The following is a 23490-nucleotide window of genomic DNA, read 5'->3' on the forward strand; positions in this document are numbered from 1 at the left end:
CATGTTCTCCATGCAGAGGGCCTGTGTACAGGGAGCCTCACTATGTGCAGGGAGTCCCACTGTGTGCAGCGAGTCCCACAGTTCTGCTTCAGGGCAAATGCTTCCCATAGAAGATCTGGTTTCTACTGGTTTTTCTCCTCTTGCTTGAGGTGAATGGTGAGGAATTCCTTGTCCCTACTATGCTGGTGCCAGGATGTGATTGGCTTGGGAGTACTTTCCCATTTTTCCTTGTGCCCTGGGAGAAGAGGGACTGAGGCATTCCCAGCTTACAGACTCCCACTACTAATGCCTTATATACACCGAGAGCTAATTTGGGCACATGGCAAATATATGACTTCAGTGGGAAAATGCACTGTGGGCTTCAGGCACCTCACTGTACTTTAGAGAGAAGTGGACATAGGAGCAGACTCTGGGGACAACATCCATTTTTCCTGCTGGATGAAATCGGCCATTTGCCTCAAGCCTTAGTGGGCTTGGTTGGGAATTAGTCTTTTGCATTCTTTGTGCTCATTTCTCCTTGGGTAGCTCCATTGTGTCCTGCAGGATTTAGAAGCTAGCTCTGTACCCACCAGGGTATTTGGGCTGTCTAGCCAGAGATGACCCAATAGTTTTTCAGCCTCAGGGAACATCAATGCTCTATTAGACGGTGCAACTTTATTCATTCTAGCAAGTACCTTCTCATGTGCTGTCTAGTATTTTATGCAGGTGCTGGCCTGTAATCCCAGTTGTTACAGACACTGAGACAAGAGGTCTGGGAGTTGAAGGCCTCCCTGGCTGACACAACAACTTCAAGGCCATCTTAGATAATTCAGAAAGGCTATTTTCAAAGTACCAAGGGTTTGGGGATGTGACTCCGTTGTTAGAAAGCTTGTCTAGCAAGTACATAATCTTGGGTTTCATCTCCAGTACTGCATAAACTGGGTGTGGTGCTACGTGTCTTCAATCTCAGCAGTAAGGAGATAGAGGTTGGAGGGTCACAAGTTCAAGGGTATCCTCAGCTATGTAGTGAGTTCAGGGCCAGTGGGGGATTCCTAAGAAATTATTGCTTACAATCCAAACCATGAAAAGTCAAAGTGAAAAGGAGGGTAGAGATGTCCAGTGCTGACCAAGCATGCTACACACACACACACACACACACACACACACACACACATACACAGATAGCAGACTTGTACAGTTCTAGTTTTCTGAGGCTGTAGCAGACTAACCCACACATTAAAACTATTTGTCCTGTTTATTATGTCTTTTGTGTAGGTCTCATCTGGCACAGTGCATCCCTGTTTTGCTTGGTGGTCAGTGCAAGCATCTCATCAGGCTCATGCACATGCCTTTTGTTTGGTGCTAAAAAGTTCCAAACACTAGGCAGGCTGGCCTTGGCCATTTGGAGTGTTTTCCTATGAGACTGATCTCAGCATGGGAGAAGAGTTAATGGATTTACAGACTTCTAAGACACGTTTCATCTCATATCATTAGGAGATTGTGACAGTTTCCAATATATGTACTGTGCTTGGGGCCCATAATCAATCTTCCGTTTGGAAAATAGCACATGGTTTTTTAATATTTAGTGGTTGGAGAGTCAATGCCTCCTGTATGATAGACATTGCTAGTGCTTTACATGAGTAATCTCTTTTGTTTATAGCCATCCAAAATAATACATTATTACAGAATTGATTCATATTCTCACTTTTGCGCTGACAAGATTTGAGCTTAGAATAAATGAAAAATCAAGTTAGGCATGTAATAGTGGATGTGAGTGTGTTTGAACCCAGGCTTGACTGATCCCTAGCTGCTGTTATAGAAGCCATACTGGGTGCTTTTCTCAGCCCTAGAGCCCTACTGTTATGGATTGTATCTGATTAGCAATACTTCCTTTTGTATGGCTCAAAGCGTATGTTCTTTTGATCAATTTTAAACTGTGATCTCAAGCTCTGGGTGTAAGGACCTGGATCTAGGTTCATTGAGAAAGCTACAAAAGTCCTTCCTACCCGGGCCGGCATATGCTGTCATTCAGTGTTCACGTCACACACAGGATGGGCAGCAGAGCTGAAATGACACAGTAAGGTTGAATTCTAAGCCTCAGGTTATACCAGAAGTTTCAAAATCACATCATAAAGAGGCAACTTTACATCCTGGAGGCAACATCGGTAGCCTTAGGAAGTGTCAAAAGCCCAAAGCAAACTGTAGACAAAGAGGCCTCGATAGAGACAAAATAAAAGCTATGGCCAAGATTGGAACACGGAGATGGGCGGGACTAACTAGACTCCGGAAGCAGAACCCAACACGTGTGGACCGCCCTCTGCTTTGAGCAGGGAGCTTCCGAGTCCTTTCGTGTGGGTGTGGGATAGGGTCTTATGTAGGCCATGCTGGCCTCAGATTCGTTTTGTAGCTGAGGATGACCTTGACTTCCTGGTTCTTCTGCCTGTACAACTTGAATGATGAGATTGCGGGTTTGTACCATCCCACCTGGTGTATGTGGTACTGGAGATCCGATCCAGAGTGTGACTTCTACCAGGCAAACGCTCCACTCACTGGGCTACACACGCAGCCCAGATCACTGACGCTGAACATCCTAAAGATCTACAGAGTCACGTTGACTTCATCTTACTTGCCCAAGTGATACTTTGTACCAAGTTGCACATTTTCATGTGAAGTCAGATTTGTCAGCTGCGAGGGTGACTCATCCTTACATCTTTATCCTTTAAACATGTGTGCGGATGTAAACGTGAAAATCAACCTTGTAGCGAGGTTTCTGCTGTGCCATGGTGTGTTACTATTTTAGCTTGATAAACCGAAGGCACCGCACACTGCATTTAGCGTTGAACTGCAGAGGAACTTAGACACACCCCCACCATTTTATATTCTCTATCTCCACTCCACAGTTACATGCAGGCTTTCTAGTTTAACCTATTATGATGTCTCTGTTAATTTGTAGTTTAAGTTGTTCATGCTTGAGTTTTACTGTGGTTGGTGATTTTTTTTCTCCTTAAATTTGCTTAGCATCTTAAGCTTTCCAAAAATTACATTTTTCTTACTTACTGTGTGTATGTGTCTGTGTGTGTATATCTGTGCACTCTTGTGCACGTGCTTGTGTGTACGTGCTCTCCAGGGCACGTGGGTGACTGGCATGGTGCCATAGCCTCAGGTAGAGGTCAGAGGACAACCTGTAAGAGTTGGTTCTCTCTTCAGCACCTGAGTTCTGGGCATGGACCTCAGTCTGTCGGGCTTTCTGGAAATCTCCTTTGCTGGCTGATCCATCTTACAAGCTCTCATTTTAACCTCTTTAGAGATCACCTCTGCTTTGTGGCTAAGCCGATTTTATAGATTTTGAACTGATTAGCATAAAAGTATCAGGTGCATCAAAAGTGCCTGGAAATTAGCAGTTGCTGCGTCAATCCAGAGCAAGGTCTGTGCTATATTATATATAATTGAGGCACACTTCCTGAAAATGTACAGTTTAAACCTGTTCCCCTTGTTTATGGTCAGTATATTGCCTCTTATCTCATTAAACATTTAGTATTAAGGCAGCTATAAGTAATGTGGTATATATTTCTGTATACCCTCCAGATTCCCAATGCATGAAATCACTCTTGTCTTTCCCCAAGCTGGTGTTCTCTAGGACTAAATCTGATTTTAAGTTTTACCCTTGTGTTTGAATCATTCTCATCACATGGAATCGCTGTGGTGTTTCAAGCTCACGCTGGCCCTGTAATTATGCAGTTAGTGTGATTGTGAAGGAAGCCCACACCAGAATCTTGTCTTGTTAAATATTCCTCTGTGTGTGTGTGTGTGTGTGTGTGCACACACACACACGCGCAAGCGCCTGCCTGTGTTTACCAAGAATGTCGGGTACCTCTCTGCTTGATTCCTTGGAAACACAGCCTCTCTCCATGAACTTGGAAAGAAAGAATTAATTTACTTTAAATAGAGTGGCCAAACCATTTATTTTTGAGACTGCTATTTTTGTGATTGAATCCTGTAAAAAAAATCCTCTGATTTTTTTTTCAGAGTTGCTTCTCAGTTAACTCAGAAGAGAGATGAAAGTTGTCCCTAAATTTGCATTAATTTCTAATGGGAAACCCTGAGAAGTTATGGTTTCATGTTAGACCCTCTAGGAAGATGGTGCTCCATTGGTAGTATCTGTTGACACATGGCGGAGCAGTGTTGGCATCTTGGCGTTGCCATCTTGGCCTGAGTCGCTCACATTCCAGAAGGGACACTATCTGTCCTATATTAGCTATCACAAGGCTGTCATTTTGCTTGGCTCCAGATAATTTTTAGTTTGGACATAAAAGAAGTAGATCCGGTGGATAGACAGGCTATGATATATTGTTTTTTGGTAAACCAGAACCTACATGTTTAGATCAATGGACGTTAATATCGGGGAAACATGAAAGACAACACCCAAGGGACTTATGACACAAAAATCCCTCTCATTCACCCGGAGAGAGTAGTTGCTTTAATTTTGCCAGCCCTTCCCTGTGTGGAATCATAGATAACAATTACAGATAGTCGGGCCTGTCTCATGGGAAGTTCCTGGCAGCTTGCACCAAGGGGTTTTTCCATGGTGGTTTCAGGGTTCTTGCCTTTTGTTTGTGCAGGCGTTGGGTTCAACTTCAGGTCAGGGGTTCCTCAGTGGCCTTTTCTCCTCTCTGTAGTAATGGCCTTTCAAAGCCTCAGGAGGAACAAAACCTTACAAATAACAACAGCGAGAAGAACAAGGGGTGTCCACGGTAATATAATTCACATTCTTGTGTCCCTTAACTGCACGCTGCACTCCTACGGTAGCTCATGAAATAGTCTTGACTCTAGATGGTGAGTTTTAGGGCCTCTTGTACTGTGACTATTACCAGAGCCTGTGCCCTACGCTGCTATCTCTGTGCTTCTGCCATGGTGGCCATTTGTCCACACTCTCAACATGGCATTTGTACTTGTTCTTTCCACCTGAAAATCCTACAGAGCATTAAATAGAGGTTGAGGAGCATGGGGTTGGGAAGCATGGGGGTGTCGGGTGTGGGGGTGTGGGGTGTGGGTTTGTGGGTGTGGGTGTGACGTGGAGTGGTGAGGGTGGGGTTATAGTTCAAGCCATAGTTTCAAGCTTAGTCCTCCCCGAGCGCTTTGCTTGCCTTCTTGTTTGTTTTGTTTACTTATTTATGTGAATCTTGGAGCTGTGTGTCATCCAGAGAGCCACAGTAATCTGAGAAGACAGTGGACCTACATCTTGAAGGTCTCTCTTCTGTCTTGTCTCTAATCAACCTGCACATGGGAAGGGAAACAGCCGTTGCCCTCTGGTCAGGGGGTCAGTCTTGTCTCTGAGGTGCCTGGTGTTGATGTTTTTTTCTCTGTAGCGTCTCCTCTCTGTAGCCAGAACAAGGTTTGCAAACATCAAGGCCACCAGGGAATTCCTCCATCTTTTCCTATGTCCATACACAGCCATTTTGGCTTCACCGAGTCAAGGTCACCAGTCCACCAGTCAAGGTCAGCAGCAGAGGGCTGAGCTAGCACAGGGAGTCACTCTGACCCATACCTCACAGGTTAAGGTCCTGTCATGTCTCTGTTTGGTTTTCATTTTGGTACCTCTCTTTATTTGTTACTGCTTTAAGTATTATTATTATTTTGTTTATTTAACAATCTTCCTAAACTTCAATATATAAACTACGTAAGATAAGAGGCATTGTCTTACAGAGTACTTGCTTACAGTGGCTGTTTTACGTTTATTAACCCAGGAATTAGTGGTTTAAATCTTATAAGCTAATCCCCAACACACTTAACTGTGGTTTACCATACTTAGTTGGTCATTAACTGAATTCTCACCTGAAGGTTATGAAGCTTAGTTTTTGAGTGTTTCTTCTGGTTGGATAGTAACCTTCATTGATTTTATATAATTTATATAATTTATATTATTTATCATCTTACTAAATGATGTGGAAGAGTCTAGCCCACTGGAGCCAGTATATTCCCAGGCAGGTAGCTGCAAAAGGTACTGTGGTGAGGTGGAAACAAGGCAGAGAGTGGGCCAGCAAGGAGGCAGCATCCTCCATGGCTCCTGCTGTGATTTCATGGCTCTGGGGGAGTTCGAGGTTGAAGGTAATGCTGCATGCAATAGCAAGTGGTCCTGACTTGAGTTCCTTCCCTGCTCTTTCTCGGTGATGAACTCAGACCTGGACGTGTAAGATCAAATGAACCCATTATTTCCCTAAGTTGCTTTGGTCAAAATTTTATCCCAGCAACAGAAAGAAACCAAGGGCATTTTTTGGTACTGAGCCATCCACCCTGTTCCAGGGGCAATTGTCTTTCAGAACACTGAACCCAAACTGGACTGATAGGAAACCAGCAGATACCAGGTACACTGAATGTTCCAGAGCATGGATCAGGGCCTACACAAAGGCACTAGTGTAGTGGGAAGGGTTGAAGGCAAACGGGAATGGCCTATTGGTTACAGATAACTAGACCATAAGTTCCCAGAGGATAGTTATTGGTGAGAAGATTTAGTGAAGAAACAGGGTGTTGGGGGCCGGTCTGGTTAAATAAACACTCTAGAATGAAATCAAAACTAGGCAGGAGAACAGAAAGGGGGGGGTGTAGGAGCAGCTAAAGAGCTAAACAACTTTCCAGTTTTGCCAATGTGCTCCTCTTCTGTTGCCCCTTTCTTTGCCCATGTGCCCCCCCCCCTTTGAAATCCGATCCTGTAGGACCATGGAGAGCCGGTTCTCTGACTGCAGAGCTGAAGGGCAACAAGAAGCTGTGTTCTCATGACTCAGTCTCCCAAGGTTGTTTATGTGTCTAATTGAATTGTTGGCACACAATGATAAGCATGCCATTGCTCATTCGTCCTCAATAAATGGCCAAGGTCAGTGGCTCTGCCAAATAGCATTTAGTATGTCTGGCCTCTCTGCCTCGTTCCAGCTGCTTATTCAAGATTCAGTTCCACCATGGTAACCAGAACGGATAAAGAAGCTGTAAGTTCCAGAAGTTAATGTTCAAAGACCAAGATTTTGGAACCCAATAGAAGGTGATCTACATTCATTATTGGCCAGAGTATTTTCGTTACCCGAAAGTCACAAAGAGGAATCTATAGTCTCAGGCTTTATCTTTTTTGGTGGTTCATTAAAAAAAAAAAAAAATCCCATACTCAATTAGTGTGTGATGTGAATGAATGGGATGCTCTTTGAGGCTGAAGCTGGAATTTGATTAAATGCTGTTAGCATGCACAAATGCCAAGTCAACACTGAGCCTGTTTTCATTTAATTTAGTAAGAGTTACCTCACTTGCTTAGTGAACAACAACAAAAAACCCTGTATAAATCTCCAACTCCGAATAAAGCAGGTGTGGCGGCAAAGGACAGAAATTTCAACCCAGCAGAGGTACAGGAAGGAAGATCAGAAATTCAGTGTTATTCTTTGTTACCTTGAGAGTTGGAGGACATTTTGGGCCCCATGAGACCATGAATCAAAAATAAATGAACAGTATTGTAACGTTTTGTATACGCTGTCTTTTAATATCTTCTTCATCTCTAATCCATGGATTTTCATTAATAAATGCCTTAGTTTTTTTGTTTAACAACTGCACTCTATGATGGCTACTGCTCAAGCCACTAAGAAGTACCAAGAAGAAAGCAGGAAGCACCCATGTTGTGGCTGGAAAACTGACAGGTTCACAGTACTCTGATGGAGTAGTGGGATGATCTCTATCATCTGGGAATCCTTAGGACTTAAACCAGGAGCAGTAAGGGTAGATCACTTGGGAAATGACACAGGCTGAGACTTCTACAGTGGAAACACTTGAATAGATGGAGGGTGAGACGGGTGAACCTGAGAAGGATCGGTATGAGCTGGAGCCTGTGGAGGTGGCTCTACTGGGAAGGAGAAATGGTTTGCAGTGTGTGAGAGAAGGGGGAATTTTGAAGCTCAGGATAACCTCCTTCTCTGAGGGTCTTTGGTTGTTGGCCTGAAAAATAATCAGAGCTGGGAATTAATCTCTCTTTTGTTTAGATACCACTTTCATCTCTGTGGGAAACCAAAAAGAAAGTGGAAATTGTGTATTCATATGTGTGTGTGTTTGCATGTGTGTGTAAGTTCATCGTAAAAGGTTTGCACACAGGATGCGGATGCAGTCCCAGAGAGACATGATGGGATGCTATGGTGATGGAGACGCTCTGGAAGGAGAAGCTGTAGTATCTGAATGCTTAGACAGGTTGCTGTTTCTGATGTCATTCACTAGAAAGAATAAGGCAGGAGAGTGGAACCTGTAGCCATTGGAACCTGAGGTCCTGAAATAGCATGAGGGTGGGACAATTCTTTTCAGACATGGAGTTTAGTGAGTCTGAGTCAGTCTCAGATGCATGTCTTTACTTCACCTGGCTGTTCCAGCATGTACATGGCTTCCGAGGAGAGCGTAGGATGGAGACTTAGTGTCAGCAGCACTTATTCCTGAATTCTCCATCTCACATCTACGTAGTTATATGACTAATTGGCTATATCACTTAAATTGCAAGATTAATTAACTTGCGACTAGTTAAAATAAGTCGTTAAGTATTTGTATGGCAGGATCTCATAGGATATTATCAAAAGAAAAAAGTTACAAACAGATTGTGATTGCTGACTGTCAGAGTGATGGAGGATTGTCCAGTTGTCAAGACTCTGTCTGGGGACTGGATAGCCATGAGATAAGAAACGGTTTCACAGTCAGGAGCAGTGTTTCAGGGTATGAGAACTGAACCTCTGAGGAGTTAGGAGTTAGCACTAAAGCTCTTAATTCTTCAGGATGACAAAAAGTAGACATCAATAATTTTGTTGTTTTGTCTCCTTTCAAGATTCTTCAAGGTAAGGTGGATTTCCCACAGTGTATTGTGAACACTTGGATGCGTGGGGAAGACTGTGAGTGTCTCAGGAGGCACCATGGAAGAAAAGCAATTGAGAAGCTTGGTTACCTGGAGGAAAATCTTAAGCATCTGTCTAGCTCAGTGATCTGAAAGTGATTCCAGCTATGGCTGGAGATTAAGACCAAAGAGGTCAGAAGTTAATGTTGCGGTAGTAACCAGCTGTGTTTGCTTTGGGGTCTCCGTCCCACAGATAAGGGAAAGGAATGTCGTTTCTCTGTTGCCTGTCATTCTTGTGAAGAGAATCTGTTTCGTTTGGCAAGTCACTCATACTTCTCATGTTATATTTCCTTGAAGAAGGGGGTGAAGGAATTTTCTCATTTAATTGGTCAAGAAAGGATTTTGCCAGCTGTAGAGGATGGAAAACTGGCAGGTAGTTTGTGGCTAGATCTGAGTTTTAAGAAGACCAGGGACAAGGGTTACAACACATGGAACTTATTTATGAGGTAATTCTTAGTCATGACTAAGAGCCTGTGCTCAAATGCCTGGGAAAGTTGAAAAGAAAAAAAAAATTCCTGCAAAATAAATCATATCTCTGTTTTTCGGATTTGCTGGGCTGAGGCTGCTCTTGGCTGTTCATGGATTTCTGTAGTTCTCAACTAAAAAGCCGATTTCTTCTCTTTTGATGACTTTTCCCTGGTTTTATTATTTTTAACAACACAGAAATTTAATCAGTTGGCTTATTTAATTAAGAAAATATTTATTTAGAAAGATTATTTTCTCTTCCCCATATCCTCAGGAGATCTTTCAAATGCTCACATCCAGTTGGTCACTCCAGTGGTAGTTAACATACAGGTATGTTTTGTGCACTCACGTGTGCACGGGCACTTGCTCTCAGGTGTCTGTATTGACCTCTGGTGTGTTATAATTACCAAGTTTCCCGTGTTTCTATCAAGAAAATGTGTGACGTAAACATCGCATGGAAGTGCTCTTTCAGGGAGACTGAACCAAGAGTGGGCTGTACTCATGTGATTGCTTTTAGGGGATACTCCTTTATTCCTTAATTTCCAGCACTTTAATTGGTAGACTTGCCTATAGGAAATACTTCTACTTGAGGCGAATAGCTGTGGAGAGCCCCCTGCCCCCATCCATGCAGATTCTTACTTCACTGCTATTTTATTGCAACTGCTTCATAAGCCAAGAAAAATCATTATTATTCCACTCAGCTTGAATATATATGTATCTTAAGAACCACAGAAACCTGTATTTTTGAATGTACTCAGCAGGACATGGCTTTCAAAATGATTTATGACAGGGAATAGAGCAGATACATTTCAAAGTTGAGAGTTTCTGACAGCAATCTGTTAGCTCACTAATTAAGTTCCATGGCTCTTTTTGTTTTTTTAATTTTTAGTGTTATTAAGTATTATGGTTTGGAGTATACTGATCTTTCATGTAATGGTGTTAGGGAGTAGATTTTGATTTGGGCCCTGCAGCATATTTCTTCTGAGAGGTGTTCTAATGAACACTGATAGGATGGTTAGCAGTTTAGAGTCTGATCCAGACTGAATTCCAGCTCTGGCTTTGCTGTCTATGAGGTGTGAGTGATCTCTGGTAAAATATTTTATTTCTTTGGGCATCAGTGTCCATCAGAGATGGGAATAATAATTGTACCTTATCCATGAAGAATTTCTTTGTCCTGCAGAAAGCTTGGGGATGTGGCCCCGTCTGAGTCCAGAATCCCATCCCAGGTCTCCTGAGGGGGCATCCTGTTCAGCTGTTCACAGGCCTAATGCTTGGGGACTGCCCCATGCACATCTATATGTAGTAATTTTTCACCCATTGTTTGCCATTTTAAGATTGGTATTTTCCAAAGAAATACTTACTTGGCTCTGGGCAGAAGTGTGCTGCAAAAAGGTTAGCTGTTGCCACCAAGGCACATATGTATACCTGTGTGCATGTGGTAAACCTGATGTGTAGCATTTGATGATTGACATGGTGTAACATGGACCCAAAGGCTCTTGAGCAAGTAAGCCTGTTGTAGCACATCCCGGGGTACATAGCTCCTGGAACTTCCTGCATCACTCCTAGGCAGGTCAGCTTCTGTGTTGTGTTTTATTTTGTTTTGTTATGCCTTTTTACACACAACTCTGTCTTGCTAGATTCCCACGTGCTTGGTGCACAGCATCTCCTCACTGGTACCCTCTCCTGTGTCTGTAAAACTGCAATAAGGAGTTTAAGGAATCTCCCATCCATTGTGATATCGTCCATCTTCCTTAAGGTTTTAGCAATTGAAAATGACCTAAATATTATACAATTGTGATTAAAATATGCTAACATCAAACTACTAAGATGCAATCGCTGTCACAGCAGTATGACTCTGGGGGTTTATTTAATGAATTTTTGTTCTTCCTACAAGCTTGCAAAGATTGTCAGAAACTTGCTTAAAATAATAAATTAGCAGCTTAAATCAGATGAACAATTTTACTTTCTCATGCCAAAGGCATCCTTTGTGATGACTAGAAGAAAGGACACAATAAATCATCCAGGAGAAATCACATTAAAATATATTTGCTGCTGGGGTAGAGGTTGGAGAATATATTGAATTATAAATTTACCTATTTGCTAAAACTCGCTCCTCCTACCCTCATACAAAAAGCCATTTTTCTTTTCAACTCAATTAGGGTATAAAACACACAAAAAAGGAGAATTTCCAGGGGCTACAATGAGCTCATCTCAGAATGCCTGCTGTTTCTGGTTCTTGAGAGCTGGGGATGGGTGGAGGTCTGTTTTTCAGGAGCCTGAGGGAGTTGATATAACCGAGCTAGCTGTTCTGGGGTTATCTTTGGCCACCTCATATAGAGTTAACAGGCACACAACAGCACTGGAATCTAATAGTGGCGCCACTAGAGGCATCCAGGTCCAAGGGCCCTGGAACGTTAGAGGAGTAAACAGCGTCACCTTACCAGTATCTACAAAGAGCCCTTTTCCTGAGCTGGGTAAGAATGACCATTCAGTCAACTGAGGAGAATCAGCAGGGGTCAGAGCAAGTTTTTAATCTTTGCATTGAGAACACAGGTTCTGAATGGTGTACATGAAGCGCCTCTGGAATGGCCTTTGAGCTCATAACATCTTTTTGAAAAATCTATAAAAATCCTAAGTGCATACTCTGTTGAAAATTGGAAGAAAGTGTTAAGGTACACACAGTTACAGATGGTTGGACTAATTGTTTTCAGTAGCTTTAAAGGCAACTATTCTAATTTGAAGTCTCGGGAGGTCTTGTTATTTTTAGCTAGAAAGCAACCGGGCATTCTTTTTTTTCTTGGATTCTTTTAAAGTGTCATCATTTTCAATTTATGCACTAAGAAACAGTTGTTGGGACAATGATAGACAGGGTAGGCGAAGACATGCACTGCAGTTACAGTTGCGTTTACAGGTATTCCCTCAGTGTGTATTGGCTTTAACAGGACTGGCTCTCATTGTGCCGCCAATGACTTCAAATGTCTTAGCCTCCTATGTGCTGGGACTACGGGTGTGCTGTGCTGCATCTGACTCAAAAATATCCTTTGCTTAATCTCTCTCTAGGATTGAACTCGATTAAGAACAACATCAAAAGCTAAAAAAAAAAAAAAAGTATCCTTTGGTTTAAATATTTCAGCACTTAGAAAGTTCTGTCTGGCACAGCCTTGAGTTGTGACCAACTCATATCAAACTAGATGAACATCGGTGATTTACTTTCTTTTTCTTGGCTTGATTTTTTTTTGTGGTTGAATGATTTTCTGTCTCTTCACTATATGGAAATAGATGATTTTATTGAGAAACAGCAAGCTACAATTTGTGTGCCAGTTACCTTGTTATTTTGTCTTTTTTTTTTTTTTTCAGAGCTGAGGACTGAACCCAGGGCCTTGCGCTTGCTAGGCAAGCGCTCTACCACTGAGCTAAATCCCCAACCCCAGCAAGCTACAATTTGACTCATGTTTGTCAGAGGAAGTCATGTACCCTAAAAGCAGAAAGGCTGGCTGCCATTTCTCCCTGGTGACTGTTCTTGTACAGTTACAAAGGCTACCTGACATTGAAGATGTGCTAGTGAAATTTCCCTCTTACATTTGAATTACAGTAGTAGAGTCTTCTGTAATCTTAAGAAGTGACATGTGTGTAAATGCATCTCATTTGATCGGCATGGCAAAGTGGGCTTTATAGGAAACAGCTGATGCTTTGTAAATCTTACTAAACATGATAGACATAAATATAACGATTTGGTTTCTATAAGCAAGCTATGAAATAAAGTCCTGTTATCATCACCATTAGACATAGTTTGAATAACTTGTTCAGTGTTGTATAGCATCAGGTAATAAGCCCACAAGTGCTATGGTTCACACAGGGCATGGTGTCTTGCTAATTAGTGTGGCCTGGCTAATATTTTGTAAAAGGGTACATTCATGGGCATAGTTCTCCAAGCTGACATTTTTTTCCCAGTATATTCCGGCAGAAAATGAGTAGCATCACTAGTTAAAAATATAGTTAGATGAAAACTGTTACTAATGTAAGTCAAAGTAGTTGTTAAACAGATGAGAACTAAGATGTTGGGGTTCACGGTAGAATGGCCTGAATGTGAAGAGGCTAATATTCAAATATCGAAGCAACAAGTTAAATTTAAGTAAGAATTAACTGGCTAGCTGTGGTGTCCAGATAGCTCGAATAGCTTTTCCATCTTCATAGTTATTTGCTCACACTTAGAAGACATACAATAAAATGCATTTCATTTTTGAGATCTGATCCCTTACGATACGTGAATCCGGTCCACATGCTTCACTTCCCCAACTTGTATGAGTTTTTGTTTTTTTTGAGTTGTGGTTAAGAAGTAGAAGAGATTTGGTTGGTGACCCGGGAAAGGATTGCAATTTGTAATGTAGAAAGTTAAGTTGGTCGGTACCCCAGGGGTGAGCCCTACTGTAGCCTTCTTACACACCCTACCAGCAACTAAGTCAGACACGATGCTAGAAAGGAAGAACTGGCAAAGATCTGGGACATAGCAGAGGAAGGATGCTGGTTTGTCATCCCTAAGGGGAGCTCTAGTGTGCACTTTCAAAGTTGTAAATACCCAGCAGGAGAAAAGTCCATTTTCATCTGGGAGACTCACTGTAGCTGTGGTTCAGTATTGACTGTACTGTGTGCACCTCTACAGTGTACCTGCAGAAACCTCCTTCTTTGCATGTACTGGCTATATTGATATCTCACAGGCAATTATTTTTACAGTGAGGTATATTCACTCATGTTTTCCTGTTGTAAATGGCATCACCTCTTATAGCTTTCTCAAACAATGGCTCTGGCTGATGCTATAGAATATCTTTATAGATTTGCTTCAAATCTGTGACTGCTTTGGATATGTGCAAGTGAGCGGTAGTAACATCTTATTATGCCTTAGAAAGATATCGTTTATATAGTTAAATACAGTCATTACAGTTAATGAGGAACTTAGAGACGAACCAAGAGCCCTGGTTTTTAACCAGCCGGAGATGGAGGCGGTAGTAAAAATCTAAGGAATCTTATAGATCCTTCTCATTCAGTGACTCTTGTTTGACAAACAACATCCCAGCAGTGGAAAGCAGGAACCAGTCACTCTTGTAGACTAACACTTGATCTTCCAAGCTCTGTAGGAAATTGTATCATGTGTGTCTAGGGAAATGAGTAACAGCATTTTTGGGGACTCTTTACTTCTAACCACATTAAAACAGTGGCATCCTTTGCTTTTGAGTGATGTCAGACAATCATTGTGGCTAATTACTAGAATCACTTCTAACACCAGAAAAAAAAAAACTTAACAGTTTGGTTTAATGTGACTTATCCCATAGTTGCAGGACCCTGTAAAAATCAGCACGACAGAGTGGATTTAATAGAGGAGTCAGTGCTTTATAAATCTTAATAAACATATGATAGACATAAAGATTTAATTTCTGCAAGCAAGCTATGAAATGTAATTCTGTTTGCCTCTTCACTAGACTGAGTTTTAAGAACTTATCTGATGTTTTCTAGCATCAGGGACTAGGCGGAGAGCCGACTAAGTTCACACAGGGCAGGGTGCTGGACTCTTTGATCTGTTTTGCTTTTTCTTTACTGAAAATAAGTGGAGTCATTGGTAAAATATTTTTGAATGTTAACTATGAGCCAATATCTATAAAAATAAAGCCAACAGTTTGGTATTAATAAGGGTTATAAACGACTTGTGTCAAGTAAGATATTTCTAAGACTTTAAATGTTCACCAATATTTATAGACTAATAAGACTATACTTGAATTTTCCCTAAAGTACCCGTGCACAATCATAGGAAGCCAGACATCTCACAGAAATGGAGTCTGGATCCACCTGAACTCTGTGACTTGATTGCACTTCTAGGAGGAACTTCAGCAGATCTTTGTTTCTTGGTTTTTTTGCTTTTAAATATGGGGAGAAAGATTTCTGTGTGAACCGAAACTCTCTAGATTAAACAAAGATAATGGTAAGCTTTGTTACCCAAATCACCTCCTCCTTTCCAAACTGAGTAGCGGATTTTTTTGCTGTGTTGAATACCATTTTTCTTTGCTCTGCAGGAACAACAGTGTCATTTAATTTTCCCACAATATTAACATTTTCTTTGCTTTGTCCATGGCTTAGAACATAATTGGATAATGGCATACATGTGACTGACAGTGTGCAGAAAGGATAACCCACATTCCTTAGAGAGATGCAGACCAGCGTTAGAAATAGCCAAAGCTGGTTGCAAAACCACTTAGCTACCATTAATGTTGGCCTTTGTATCAGAAGCTCTTGGGTTTACATCCACATATCATGAACAACAGACATTGACTGCATATGTCAACTCTAGATGCAAAAATCTTACAATGCGGCTAGGAACAAGGAAGTAGGCTTAGGCTTCAGGCAGGAATCTGACTTTAGGCTAGAACAAAGAAATAATTTCAGGTAGAAATCTAAATCTTAGACCAGAATAAAAATGTAATTTCAGGCAGGAATCTAAATATTAGGCTAAAACAAAGAAGTAATTTCAGGCAGGAATCTAAATATTAGGCTAGAACAAGGAAGTAGGCTCCAGACATAAAAATGACTTTTGGCTAGGACAGGGAAGTAGGCTCAGATTTTGTTGTCATCCTGATAAGTCCTTAGAAACAGTGATCACAGGAGTGTTCACGTAACTGGGTTTAACACCTTGCATTTTCTTTGACTATTTGTGTTTATTGTATTGCTCGTTCCTCGACTATTTTATGAGCTGGTATCAGTGCCCTAATGGATAATGATTTTTAAATTAGTATGAAATTAGTTTCAATTTCATTTACTTCAGATAATCATCTTTTAAATTGTTTGTGAAAATTAAGAGAGGATGGAGAGGCAAATGTGAACTGAGAATGGCATGTGCCAAAATTATTTTAGTAATCTAAAAGAATACTTAGTTCTTGGGTGGATTTTTGGACACCTCAATAAGCTTAGGAAGGAGAATCAGGGATACCAGATTTCGAGTTAAGATGCCATTGAGGCTGGGTCTGTCCAGATGAGTGTTTGCAAGTTTGACTTCACTCCTAGCAAATTGTGACTTTAATCGTTGTACTGTGAAGGTCTTCATGAGCATTTGCTGTGCAAAGGGCACCTACCCAGCATGCTCATGTTAATTCTCATCTCTCAGTTCCTCTGTTTGGTATCTTCCTTTAAAATTTTAATGAAAAAATACAGACAGGCATATGTCTGTCTCTGTGTGAGTTTGTGCACGTGTGTGGGTGTATGCAGAGCCTAGACGAAGGTGTCAGATCCTCTGGAGCTGGAGTTACAGGTAATCAGACATAGACTCTTAATGTTGGAGACGGATCAAGATCTTCCGCAAGAGCTGCCAGTCCCTTCTCCTCTTCCTCTACTGCACATGGGTTTCATCCTTCAGTTTTGCTCTCACAGAACAAATTCATGGAGCAGGTTGGGGGAGATGGAACAAATCCAATATACATGGAAATTACAGAGAGGAAGTAAAACTTCCCATGGTCATCCTTTTTGCCTTTTTATTCAGTCCCTGACTTCAAGCCCTGAGGTGGTGGTGTCCACACTAAGGGTGGTGCTTCCCTCTTTTGTCAATCCTTTCTAGAAACATGATTTTGAAGTCAAATAATGCCAGGGTCATGGGAGGTAGCATCAGTCTTTTGGTTTTGCCTTTAGCTACATTGTCTCTGAGCATTCAGAATATGGAATTAAAAATTAAGTTCAGGCTAGGTTGCTAGCTCAGTGAGTGAAGCTTAAAGCTGGACTTGGCACACATCTTTAATTCCATCATTTCTATGCTGAGATGAGAGGTGGGACTGGAGAAATTCCCGAAGATCACAGGCCAGCTAGCCAGTGTGCAGTGTCAAAAAAAAAAAAAAAAAAAAAAAAAAAAAAGGCTTTGCTTCAAACAAGGTAGAAGTTGAGGACAACACCCAAGAATTTTCTCTGACCTCCACATGAACATGAACTTTCTAAAGTTCTAGAAACACAACACACACACACACACACACACACACAGAGAGAGAGAGAGAGAGAGAGAGAGAGAGAGAGAGAGAGAGAGAGATTGTAAAAACAAGTGTAACTCAACTAGAAACTAATCAAAGTTAAGAAATTAAGTGAAATAAGTAAAAATAAAAATCTTATATTGGCATTTTATATATGATTTTTAAATTCATAGAGAAGCCATACAATTTTAGGCTTACAGACAAGCCATAACACAATAAAGCCACATATTTAAGTAAGTATATTTGAAAAATAGTTTTTTTTGTCTCCTGAGCTTTTCACTTGCTCTGTATAGAACAAGTCATACAGTTTATACCAAGTCAGCGCAGTGAGAGAAGAGATCACTCATTCTCTTGCTTACTTTTTGAAGGTTGTGTATGTGTGTGTGTTTGTCTGGGTGTGTTTGTGTAAGTCTCTGTGTGTTTCTGTGTATGTGTTTGTGTGTGTTTTTTCTGCATGTTTGTATGTATGTCTGTGTGTGTGTCTGTGTATGTGTGGTCTATGTGTTTGTGTGTCTAAGTGTGTGTGTGTGAGTTTGTGTGTGTCTCTGTGTGTGTTTGTGTGTATGTGTCTGTGTATATGTGTCTGTGTGTGTTTCTGTGTTTTATATATGTCTGTGTGGTCTATGTGTTGGTATGTCTGAGTGTGTGTGTTTGTGTGTGTCTGTGTGTGTGTGTCTCTGTGTGTGTGTCTGTGTGTGTGTTTCATTCCTGCCCTTGCATCTTATGCCCTCCTTGCAGTACTCTTGCCCACCCACACTGGGCAATCTATCTGTTTTAAAGTTCAAATGACTCCCCACTTGGAACATGGAGATAAAGTGTTCTTTGTTGAAATGAAATCAGATACTGTTTTAGTTCGGGTGGAAATATCACTAGAGCCTTCAGGCAAATCCCAAGTGTAAAGGAAACTCATTAGGTAAGAGAAGTCAGGAGCCTTTTTATTTTGTACTTGTGGGATGCTGACAGCCTAGTGGCAGATAGAAGAGCTGTGCCAGTTTTAGGCTGATGCTCAGGCTGCTGTCATTAAACCGGTGTAATTAAAGGTGCTTGTAAATTTAATACCCAAGATGTTTTCTTTGTTAAATGTAGAAAAAAAATAGACATTCAAAAAAGTTTCAGTAATGTAAGTACTTACTTTCATATTATCCGCATTTTTGTTAGTATTAAGGGAAATCACACATAAAACCCACTCCATTATCAGGTAAAAAATATAATACTATACAAAATTTAAGAAGTTTTTATAGAAACAGATTCAAGAACAAAAACTGTATTCAATAAGCTAAATGAAGGAGACCATTTTCAGTATTATTGACATGAAATTGTAGGGAGTTTAATATATGTGCATTTTTAATTTCAGATTCAAAATGCTAACGACGTATTAATTGCACCCCTTGAGAAATTTCGAAAAGAACAGATCGGTGCAGCCAAAGTAAGTGTGACTTCTTTCCTTCTGCCTTAGATATTCTTCTGCTAATTAAAGGTGATATAATCTCAGATGTCAATGTTTTGAAATTAGAATGACCTTTGAAAATATTTTGTATTTTCAAATATTTTCTATGTTTAAAAAAAACATCATTTTAATACTTTTTAAGAAAGCCTATTGCAAAGACTGGAATTCTTTTTTAAAAATTAATGATACTATTCTTCTACTAAGTAGAGAACATGTGTATGTTATGTGGGTTCCCCCTGTTCCTTCGATGGTTGGGAATTGACTTTTTTGAACAAAGGATATACAGATGGGGGTTCGTAAAATAAAAAGCCTTGTTCTTACTGGAAATAAAGTAAAACGTTAGGTCACTATATTCTGAAAATTTTATCAAAACTCAAAAAGAACTTTTAAAAAATTATTCTTTGTCATATTTTCATGATGAAGGGTTTTTTTTTTTTGTGGAAAATCCTTTAAATACATTTGAGAGAAAGACTTTCCATTTCTGTACATTGTGTATGGGCCAGCTGCATTTTCTCTGAGCCTGATTTAAAAATTGACTTGAAACTTACATTCACATATTCAGCTATTATTTGATTTGTGTATGCACACACACACCCTATAGTGCACACACACACACACACACACACCCTATAGTGAGCAAGAAGAAATCTGAGGACATCTTGTAGGAATTGCTTCTCTTCTAGCGTGTGGGTCTCGAGGATTGAACTCAGGTCGTCAACCTTGACGGCGAGTCCCTAATGAACTATCTCACGGGAATCCACCATCTCAGACTTCTGTTTTCTGCACATGCTCAACACCATGTACACAGCTAAAACGTGAGGGAAGCATTATCTTCCCCCCATCCTTTTTGGTAAATGTAATTCTTTGACAACTTCCGACATGTGTCTGACGTGCTTTGATCACTCCTTGTGTTACCCTCGCTCCCTCTCCCATGGAGTTTCTTAGCATATCCATCCTGTGCCTATTCCTGCTCTTCTCTGTGTTGGACTTTATTGTAGTCAATTTATGACAACCTGTGGGACTATTTTCTTCCCTCCCTTCCATCCTTTCTGGCAGTAGTAATGTCGTGTCTTACTGATTGGCCAGCAACCCCTCACTTTTATCTGCCAATAAAATTTGTCCTATTAAATCATGCCATTCTTCCACCCAGGAGAGCTTCAGTGGTTGTGACATTAACAGAAGATTTAATCCTAATAATATCTTCCACGAGTTGGCCCTTGGCTACATTTCAGGGCAGCCACCATCAGACACAGGTGGGAGCTTACCTTCCTCCAAGTGTGCCTTACCTGAGTGTTTCATATTTTTGTTCAGGTCTTTCTCTCTCCTGTGGTATGCCTTGCCCTCTCCTCTTTGAAGTTCTCCTGATGTCTTATGCTACATGGCAGCTTCGAGAAGCAGACTTCCTCACTCAGCCCCTTTCCCAACACTCTTTTTTCTTTGACAAGTGACATTTTCCCCTCTCGAAGGACTGAAGCCTTCTTAGTCTTGTTTCCCATAGTAAGTTATCAGTGTTTGGCTTGGAGTTCGAGCTTTGAGTACATTGCTCCACCAATTTAAAGCAATTTTCACATAAACAATGAGTCAGAACCTTTTCTGCCAATTAATTCAGCAAATGTTTACTCTTCTCATGGTTGCCCCACTTGGTATAAGTCTAGTGTTTGATAAGATTAAGGAGCACAGCTCTAAACAAGAGAGACATGATCCTTACCCCTTGTCCCTTACATTTTGGTGGATAACAGACTCTAAAGCCAGAGAGAACGCACTGAAGATTGTGACCCAAAGTGAAAGGGGTAAGTGCCTAATGAGTGGACACTGGGGGTGTGGTCCTGAGTAAAGCCATTTCCAGATGCAAGTGCTCCACTTCCTCCATGTTTCTGAAACTGGACCCATGAGCCTCACAAGGCACTCTCTCCTAGGTTTAGCCCATGTCCCATTTGCCAGTCAATCCTGCCAGAGGTGATTTCAGTTATAGATTGTTGCTTTCTCCTGGGAAGGCTTACACAGGACCCTTCACCCACTGAAGCAGGGGCAGTAACACCCGCTGTTTTATTTTCTGAATATCCCAATCACTGGACAGAACAACTGTAGATATACAGGAGGATATTATGTCATCATCCACTACCTGGGATGTTAAATATAAAACCAGTGATGTGAGCAGGAATACCCGTCTGTCTACCATGTTGATTCTGTTTCATGTACCTGGTGCTTTCCCCACTGAATTGTTAAGAGATCTTCAGTAATGGGAAAAGTAAATTGAAAGCAAGTATCCTTCTCTGTAGTTATGTGTATGTTAGTTTTCTTCTGGGAGTAGGAAGCAACCATACGTAAGGGTGTCTATCTTATTTGTTGCTTCATTGCAATTGTCCAGTGGCTACTGCAGCTTTTCAGTCTGTCCAGTAAAATTTCCCCTAAGCATTTTGGGGCCAATTAGCCAGCTGGGATGGGAAGAGCAGGATATGGATGAGCCTAGAATCTTCCATGGCAGTCAGCGAACTTTCCAGCTTGTTCACCACGTGAACAGGAGTGGAAAACGCTGAATCAAGTGTCTCTGGCCTCATAGCCAGACGATAGTGTTCAGCTGAAGTGGATCAGAGCCCTGACCGCAGACTTATTCTGTTGTGTGCTCCATGGAGCTTTGAGACACCTGATCCTCCACTGTGGAAAGTCGGGCTCTTAGTGAGCTCCAGTTGTGGGAAGGAGGCAGGCTGTGCCAGAGAGAGAGGCATTCAAGAAGATTAATGATAGGTGATTGAACCAGAGGACAGGAGACGGGGGTCCTGCTGTTTTGTGCATAGCTGGAGATTAGAAGGCTTATCTATAAACAGTTGTCACGGATGTATTTATTGGAAGGTTCTTGATCTGATAGCATATGACGAATTGAGTTCTATTGTAGGCCAGACCTCTTACACGTGTTAGTGGGCTAGATTGAATATTTGGTTTAATTTATCTCGTGACATTGTTGGTTTACATTCTGCAAACATGAACTGAAAGTAGGGATTCAAAACAATTACTATTAGTAAGAATTCCCAGTGTGTGGATGTAACCAGAAAAGCATTCTTATAGAGCAAGCTGAATCATAGCCTTTGGGGGCATTTTTTTTTTTTTTTAAATTAAATGACTCATGTTGTACACCTTTGACTTTGCTGGAAATATCTTCTCTGCTTCCAGAGGGAAGGAAGGCAAGGCAAAGCCACCGCCTCTCCTCCACTCCTCCACTCCTTGTTCCCGTGTAGATTCCTACATGGGAGTGCAGACAGAGTGCAGACAGAGCTCTGCATGTCTTTTCCTTTCTTTTAAGACAGCATCTTGCTCTGCTTTCCAGGTTGGCCTTACTGTGGGTTCAGTAAGTGCCCTCGCTTCAGCATCTGAATGCTAACATGGCAGGTGTCTGCCACAGCATCCGAATTTACCTACCTGAGTTCTTATTCAACAACCACATGTCTCAGGAAAACCAGAATGCATCGCTGTAATAGTCACACACGTTTGAAAAGGAAGTGACTTAAGGAGGCCCAGGCATCACTTCTCAGTGAGCACACCTCTGGTTGGTGCAGTGAGGAGAAGGTGGCTCCCCACAGCAGCAGTCTTCTGACTTTTCCAGGCTCCCATACTGTTCTTCAGAAAACACCTTTGTGAAATATTCAGTCCTACTGTTAGCAAGTAGAGGATTATGCAAAATACATATAATTACCAAAAAAACTTAGGGGTAGCCAAACCTCCTCACTTCAAACTCAGCTAGATGATATGATTCCATGGCTGGACCCTGGAATCTCCCGCACACACTAGATGCTCAACATTGACTACTTTCTAGAAAAAAAAAAAGGAACTTGAGAACTCATGGCCTTAAAAGTTGAAAGCTGTTTTCACTTTGGCGAGAAATGCTTTTGAAGATGCTGATTTTCATTTCTGAGAGAGTTTGATGGAAGTCGTGTGAACATTCTTTTGTGATTTGAATACAGAAATAAACAATGCAGCAGTAGTCACTGCAATGTTGAGCTCCATTCTTCTCCATTGACTTCATGTTGAAGACTGTAACAGAGCACAGACATCCCTTTGTTCTGCCCACTGTAGTTCTGTCTCTGAACATTTGTGTATTATTTTTAAATGTGCCTTGCATATGTTACTTTACTTTGTAGCATCTAGAAGAGAAATCCAGGCAGAACTGCCAGAATTATGTCACAGCCACAGAGTCTGTCCATGTGAAATGGCTGCAGTCTGCTTTGTTGTCTTATGTATACACATGGCTTTAGATGATCTTGAGAACTGTGGATGTTCTGAGTGATACAGCTTTCGTTCATCTTGTGAGCTGTCCATGCAGTGTAGTGGTGAGAGTCATCTGGTGGGAGGTGGTTTATGGTTCACAGTGCAGGTTTGGTAGGTTACACCTTACATTTTCTCCTCTTGTGGACAGGCTCCATAGATACTGGTCTGGTATGGTTTTTGTTTGCTTCTTATGTTCAGTGGAACATTCTCCAGTTAAACAAACAAACAAACAAACAAAGCACCGTGGTTGAATTCTCCAAGCAGATAAGAAGCTAGTTAGTAGCATTTTGAACCCACCTGCAGTTTTCTTTGTTGAAATTATTTTTGTAAAGATTTTGTTTTCAATTATATACATGAGTGTGGGTCTCTGTGTGGGTATGTGCATGCAAGTGCAATTGTCCATAGAAGACAGATGAGGGCGTCATATCCCAGTGAGCTGGAGTGCTAGA

General features: G+C 41.2%; 1 protein-coding gene across 2 annotated transcripts in view; it reads left to right on the forward strand.

Annotated features, from left to right (window-relative positions):
• The window catches only part of Arhgap42 (Rho GTPase activating protein 42), a 234571-nt gene that overhangs the window by 111875 nt on the left and 99206 nt on the right, over positions 1-23490 (forward strand). For both annotated transcript variants that reach the window (XM_076926090.1, XM_076926091.1), the window contains exon 4: positions 18689-18760. In XM_076926090.1, coding sequence (XP_076782205.1) covers positions 18689-18760 — 72 coding nt within the window. The remainder of the gene's footprint in view (positions 1-18688; positions 18761-23490) is intronic.

The sequence above is a fragment of the Arvicanthis niloticus genome, chromosome 27 (assembly GCF_011762505.2).
Source record: "Arvicanthis niloticus isolate mArvNil1 chromosome 27, mArvNil1.pat.X, whole genome shotgun sequence".
Lineage (NCBI taxonomy): Eukaryota > Metazoa > Chordata > Mammalia > Rodentia > Muridae > Arvicanthis > Arvicanthis niloticus.